The sequence below is a fragment of the Silene latifolia genome, chromosome 2 (genome assembly GCF_048544455.1).
Source record: "Silene latifolia isolate original U9 population chromosome 2, ASM4854445v1, whole genome shotgun sequence".
Taxonomy (NCBI): Eukaryota; Viridiplantae; Streptophyta; class Magnoliopsida; order Caryophyllales; family Caryophyllaceae; genus Silene; species Silene latifolia.
This window is the reverse complement of record NC_133527.1, coordinates 127388458-127396221: the sequence shown is the minus strand read 5'-3', so window position 1 is coordinate 127396221 and position 7764 is coordinate 127388458. Positions and strand designations below refer to the sequence as shown.

The 7764-nt window shown below is 31.3% G+C and overlaps 1 protein-coding gene across 1 annotated transcript; it reads right to left on the bottom strand.

Annotated features, from left to right (window-relative positions):
- Positions 1-6401: 6401 nt before the first annotated feature.
- LOC141630248 (protein disulfide isomerase-like 1-3) lies at positions 6402-7275 on the bottom strand. The gene is made up of 4 exons (XM_074443097.1): positions 7193-7275; positions 7035-7109; positions 6869-6937; positions 6402-6563 (listed from the first exon to the last, which is right to left on the bottom strand). The coding sequence occupies exons 1-4, from the start codon at positions 7229-7231 to the stop codon at positions 6411-6413; spliced, it is 336 nt and encodes a 111-aa protein (XP_074299198.1). The 5' UTR covers positions 7232-7275; the 3' UTR covers positions 6402-6410.
- Between the last annotated feature and the right edge of the window lie 489 nt (positions 7276-7764).

The window sequence follows — 7764 nt, the reverse complement described above, 5'->3', positions numbered from 1 at the left end:
AAACTCTAAAAAAAAACCCAAATAAATAAAAAAACCCAAAAATCCAAATAAATAAAAAACCCAAAAAATCCAAATAAATCAAAAAACTCAAATAAATCATTCATTCCTCTCTTCCTCATTCACCACCACCCACCACCACCCCCGCCGCCGCCACCCCACCGCCGCCGCCCACCGCCGCCGACTTTTTTTTTTTTTTTTTTTTTTTTTTTTTTTTTTTTTTTTTTTTTCGTTTTGTATTAATTTGTATGTTTTTAGTTGTTTTTTCCATTTATTATTTTTTTTTTCTTTTATTTTATTTTAGTTGTCTTTTATTTTGTTAGTTATCATTTTTTAGTCATTTTCTTAAATCTCTTCTTGTTATACTTTTTTTTAAGATTTCGTGTTTTAAATCTCGTTTTTTTTTTGTGAGATACTTTTTTTTCATCTAATACAAAAATGGAGTAAAGTTATACAAAAATGAACCAAAGTTATACAAAAATATACCAAAGTTATACAAAAAATTGGACTAAAGTTTTAAAAAAATGAACCAAAGTTATACAAAAATGAACCAAAGTTATACAAAAATGGACCAAAGTTATACAAAAATGGACCAAAGTTATACAAAAATGGATTAAAGTTATACAAATATGGATTAAAGTTATACAAAAATGGACCAAAGTTATACAAAAATGAACCAGAGTTATACAAAAATGAACCAGAGTTATACAAAAAATGCACCAAAGTTATACAAAAAATGGACTAAAGTTATACAAAAATGTACCAGAGTTATACAAAAATGCACCAGAGTTATACAAAAATGGACCAAAGTTATACAAAAAATGGACTAAAGTTATACAAAAATGGACTTTGGTGCATGTTTGTATAACTCTAGTGCATTTTTGTACAACTTTGGTGCATGTTTGTATAACTCTGGTGCATTTTTGTATAACTTTAGTCCAATTTTTGTAGAACTTTAGTCCAATTTTTTGTATAACTTTAGTCCATTTTTTGTATAACTTTGTTGCATTTTCGTATAACTCTGGTCTATTTTTGTATAACTTTGGTTTATTTTTGTATAACTTTGGTTCATTTTTGTATAACTTTAGTCCAATTTTTGTATAAGTTTAGTCCAATTTTTTTTATAACTTTAGTCCATTTTTTGTATAACTTTGGTGCATTTTTGTATAACTCTCTCTATTTTTGTATAACTTTGGTTCATTTTTGTATAACTTTGGTTCATTTTTGTATAACTTTAGTCCAATTTTTGTATAACTTTAGTCCAATTTTTTTTATAACTTTAGTCCATTTTTTGTATAACTTTGGTGCATTTTTGTATAGCTCTGGTCTATTTTTGTATAACTTCAGTCCAAAATTGTATAACTTTAGTCCAAATTTGTGTAATTTTAGTCCAAAATTGTATAACTTTATTCTATAAGAGTATAACTTCAGTCATAAAATGTATAACTTTAGTCATAAAATGTATAACTTTAGTCGTAAATAGTAAAAAAACCAAACAATAAAAAAAATAAAATCAAAACATACGTATAACTCTAGTCATACAATGTATAACTCTAGTCACAGTTTGTATAACTCTAGTCAATTTTTTGTATAACTTTAGTCCAAGTTTTGTATAACTTTAGTCTTTTTTTGTATAACTTTGGTCATAAAATATATAACTTTGGTCATAAAATGTATAACTTTAGTCATAAAATGTATAACTTTAGTCGTAAATAGTAAAAAAAATCAAACAATAAATATGAAAAAAAAAAATCTAAATAAAAAACCAAATAACAAAACCAAATTTAAATATCGTGTGTATAACTCTAATGCACGCAGTGTATAACTTTAATAGACAAGATGTATAACTTTAGTCCAAAAAATCAAATAACAATAACAACCAATTAAAAAAATAAAAACAAAACAAAAACAAAACAAAGAACAAAGAACAAAAATAAAACAAAAAAAAAAGAAAAAAAAGAAAAGAAAAACGCAGTACTGGCGGAGGAAGGAAGGAAGGAACAAAACAAAGAACCAAAACCAAAAAATTAATAAACAACAAAAACAAACAAAACAAAACAAAACAAATCTGAAAAATCAAAACAATAAACCAAGAACAAAAACAAAAATAAAACAAAAAACAAAGAACCAAAAAAACAAAAAAACGCAGTAGAGAAACAAAAACAAAAACGCAGTAGAGAACAAAACCAAAAAAAAATGGAAGGAGGAGGAAGGAAGGAAGGACGGCGGAGGGAGTATTGGCGGCAGGAGGTGCGGGAGGAGGAGGAAGGACGGCGGGAGGGTGGCTGCTGGTGTTTAGGGTGTCGGGTTTAGGGTGTCGGTTGGGTTTGTCGGGGGTGGGTTTAGATCTGGTGTGTTTGTGAGGTGGGTTTGTCGTGTGGGTTTGTGGTGTGGAGTTGTTGCGGTGGTAGAGGGAGGAGAGAGTCGTGGAGTTGTTGTTGTTGTTGTCGTATTGTTGTTGTTGCTGGTTGTTGTTGCTGGTTGTTGTTGGTTCGCTGGTGGTTGAGGGAGGGTCGTGGTGGAGGGATGTGGGCTGGGAGGAGGCGTTTATGGGGGGAGGATGACGGTGGTGGGCGTAGTGTGGTGGTGTAGTGGAAAGAGGTCGGGGGAGGAGGTGGGTGGTGGTTTCGGGTGAGGGGTGGTGGTGGGAGATGAGAGGTTTATTTTATTGGTTTTTTGTTTGTGTTTTGGTTTTTTTTAGTTTGTGTTTTATTTGGGGTTTTTTTTTTTGAGAGAATGAGAGGAAAAATGAGAGAGAAAGAAGGATGAGAGAAGTGTGAGAGAGTGAATAATGAGTGAGTGAGTTGGGAGAATTAGAATGAGGATGGAGTTATACAAATTAGGATGGAGTTGTACAAGATTAGTGAGGGAGATTAGTGAGGGAGATTTATGGCCCTCCATCAAGATGAAATCTCATCCCTCCATCCCTTCCATCCAAAGGCCCTTATAAGGACTTAGGGACTCAATGGATGTAAGGACCTTAGAAGAACCACTCTATATATATATATATATATATATATATATATATATATATATATATATATATATATATATATATATATATATATATATATATATATATATATATATATATATATAGAGGCCGGATCCGGTGAGGCCGCTAATTATGGTGAGGCGGCCAGCCTCACCATATTCCTTCATGGACTGATTTTCAATGTTAATTGGGCTGGAAACTTAGGGTCATTCCTAACTTTTATTTTGGCCCAAATATTTTCTCACACACAAAAGCCCAAATACTTTACTCTATGTCTCTAAAATATAACAAACAAAATTCTTAAGCTACAGCTTGTGAGACTACTTGATTTATCTAAGTTTGGACCTGATTTTGTGAACCCTATGCATGTTTTTGTGAATCTTGGACCTTATTTTGTGAATCTAAGACTTGAATAGGTGGCTTTAGACATACATTGGCAATGGTAATTATTATATAATAATCGTATATTTATATTTGTTCATCTATGTGGGTCTCGAACCCACGCCTTGCGCAATAGCACAATGCTCTACCTTTTGAGCTAATAGATGATATTGTACCAAAATTAAATTATGCATCAACAAGTAACAAAGACTTGAAAACGATAGTAACTTCATGTACATGTGAAACATGACACATTGGCTTATACAAGTATTTCTTAGTATGAAATTAACCAATTTAAGTCCTACCTTCACAAAATCAGGTCCAGGTTTCACAAAATTAGGTCTAAAGTTCACATAATCATGTCTAGATTTCACAAAATCAGATCTAGGTTTCACAAAATAAAATCCAGGTTTCACAAAATGAAGTTTCACAAAATCAAGTCGAGATTTCACATAATAAGGTACAAAGTTCACAAATCAGGTCCAGGTTTCATATAAACAAATTTCACAAAATTAGGTCTAGAGTTCACATTTCACAAAATCAGATCTAGGTTTCACAAAATGAAATCCAGGTTTCACAAAATCATTCTTCACAAATCAAGTCGAGATTTCACATTATCAGGTACTAAGTTCACAAAACTAGCTTCAAGGTTCATAATATTAGCTTCAATATTCACAAACACTGAAAAAACAAGGTCTATGATTCACAAAATAAGAAAAAGAGCAAAATAGGTGATTTCGACCATTTTAAGACCAAATTTCACAATATTACCTTCTAGTTTCACAAAACAAGCTCTAAGATTCACAAAATAAGGTATATGATTCACAAAATAAGAAAAAGAGAAAAATAGGCGATTTTGACCATTTATGACCAAGTTTCACAATATAAGGCCTAAGATTCACGAAACAAGGTCTATGATTCACAAAATAGTAAAAAGAGCAAAATAGGTGATTTCGACCATTTTGTGACCAAATTTCACAATATTACCTTCTATTTTCACAAAACAAGCTCTAAGATTCAATAAATAAGGTATAGGATTCACAAAATAATAAAAGGAGCAAAATAGGTGATTTTGACCATTTATGACTAAGTTTCACAATATAAGGCCTAAGATTCACGAAACAAGGTCTATGATTCACAAAATAAGAAAAAGAGCAAAATATGTGATTTCGACCATTTTATGACCAAATTTCACACCTTCTAGTTTCACAAAACAAGATCTAAGATTCACAAAATAAGGCATATGATTCACAAAATAAGAAAAAGAGGAAAATAAGCGATTTCTACCATTTATGACCAAGTTTCACAATATAAGGCCTAGGATTCACGAAATAAGGTCTATGATTCACAAAATAATAAAAAGAGCAAAATAGGTGATTTCGACCATTTTGTGACCAAATTTCACAATATTACCTTCTATTTTCACAAAACAAGCTCTAAGATTCACAAAATAAGGTATATAATTCACAAAATAATAAAAGGAGCAAAATAGGTGATTTTGACCATTTATGACTAAGTTTCACAATATAAGGCCTAAGATTCACGAAACAAGGTCTATGATTAACAAAATAAGAAAAAGAGCAAAATAGGTGATTTCGACCATTTTATGACCAAATTTCACACCTTCTAGTTTCACAAAACAAGCTCTAAGATTTACAAAATAAGGTATATGATTCACAAAATAAGAAAAAGAGGAAAATAGGCGATTTTAACCATTTATGACCAAGTTTCACAATATAAGGCCTAGGATTCACGAAACAAGGTTTATGATTCACAAAATAAGAAAAAGAGCAAAATAGGTAATTTCGACAATTTTATGACCAAATTTCACAATATTACCTTCTAGTTTCACAAAACAAGCTCTAAGATTCACAAAATAATGTATATGATTCACAAAATAATAAAAGGAGCAAAATAAGCGATTTTGACCATTAATGACCAAGTTTCACAATATAAGGCCTAGGATTCACGAAATAAGGTTTATGATTCACAAAATAAGAAAAAGAGTAAAATAGGTGATTTCGACCATTTTATGACTAAATTTCATAATATTACCTTCTAGTTTCACAAAACAAGCTGTAAGATTCACAAAATAAGGTATATGATTCAGAAAATAAGAAAAAGAGAAAACTAGGCGATTTTGACCATTTATGACCAAGTTTCACAATATACGGCCTAGGATTCACGAAACAAGGTCTATGATTCACAAAATAATAAAAAGAGCAAAATAGGTGATTTCGACCATTTTATGGCCAAATTTAACAATATTATCTTCTAATTTCACAAAACAAGCTCTAAGATTCACAAAATAAGGTATATGATTCACAAAATAAGAAAAAGAGGAAAATAGGCGATTTTGACCATTTATGACCAAGTTTCACAATATAAGGCCTAGGATTCACGAAACAAGGTTTATGATTCACAAAATAATAAAAAGAGCAAAATAGGTGATTTCGACCATTTTGTGACCAAATTTCACAATATTACCTTCTAATTTCACAAAACAAGCTCTAAGATTCACAAAATAAGATACTCCCTCCTATTCAGAATAACTGTCCCATTTATCATTTTCGTCTATTCACATAACTGTCCCATATGCCATATTTGGACATGTTTTTTTGACTTTCCTACCCTTGACTCTTTTTCTTTATTTACCACTCCAACCACCCCTAAACCATCATATTCAATACTTTTCATTATTTAACTCTTATATTCTTACCCTTATATAATAATTTTCATTATTTTAACTCCATTCCTTAATTTTCGTGCCATTATCCAAATGGGACAGTTATTTCGAATAGGAGGGAGTATATGATTTCACAAAATAATAAAAGGAGCAAAATAGGCGATTTTGACCATTTATGACCAAGTTTCACAATATAAGGCCTAGGATTCACGAAACAAGGTCTATGATTCACAAAATAATAAAAAGAGCAAAATAGGTGATTTCGAGACCAAATTTCACAATATTACCTTCTATTTTGTGAATCATAGACCTTAAGAAACACTGAGCTTGACTATAGAAAAAACTTGCGGATTATAAGATCAAACGTACCTTGACTTTCGGATGTTCATTTCTGGTACCATCCATCTTGGCTATGACTATGAAATCAACTTCTCCCATTTGTCTTGCAAGCCTGCTATATATCGGTTCCAACGCACGACAATGATGACACCACGGTGCATAGATCTATTATTGATCAATTATGCATACAACAAAGGTAATATAAGATATAGATCTATGAAGGATGACAAATTCGACCTACTTATTAACATAGATTAGTTTAATTATCGTTCATTACTACGACGACTGAAACAAATACTTGAAGAAGCACATCTTTTGATTTGTCAAGGACAACTTCGTCATAATTCTTCCCCACAACTATTTTCACATTGCCGTCATTCTCTGGTTAAAATCATTATAAGACAAATATATTTTAGAATAGATGCCTTAAATTACGATAAAACGATTCTTTGGGGATGTCAGTAACTTACAATTTCAGGAATAGGGTCGGATTTGTAAAATGGCTGAAGATTGTCTGCTAGAAAACACTTGGCGAATGACTGCTCTAGTTGAAATGATTAGCAAATTAAAAATAACAATCTAAAATACACAAACATAATGCTTAAAGATGCTTGAGGATGTTTGAAAAATTTTAACCATAATGTTATCCAGAGTGATATCAGCATCCATCATAAATTTTCTTCCATCCAAATGGCCAGCATATGCAATAACCTAACAATTTTAAAGTATTAAAATAAAAGTTAATAGGGGTGTTTGAAGAAATGATCCATCATGATCTCAAATGCACAACTTACAGTAGGCACATCCTCGACTATGCCAAAGTGATCTACCATCGCCTTTCCATAATCTTCATTTTTGGTATCCACATAAACAAATACAATCTGCTAGAATTGCACACATAATGAATTTGGGATATCAGATCAAGGCATTAGACCGACCTTTACGGCAAAGAAAGAATACCATGAACAAAATCAGATAAATATATTAGGATGGATCAAGTACTGGTTATTACTACTACAGCTTTTTTTAATATTAATGTTTGCCAGATTATAGCTCTGAATGCATGTATTAGCATTCAAACTTGAACCTTTATTACCTTGTCTTTAAAAGCTAAGGCTGTCTCCGAGAATGAATCCGCAAACTTTTATCTCTCTTTTCTACTGGTGAAAAGCAGCATCTGTATCATATAATTCCCTTTTAAAACATCCACAACATAGCAAACCATAAACTTAATTTGAACATTTATAAATATACTTGTTTGTTGAGTGGATTCTCAAATATTAACTCAAGAGTTTCCCTTGAAAAGTTGATCACTAAGGGTAGCTGAGGATAAGGTTGCTAAAATTTATCATGATCTATATCATTC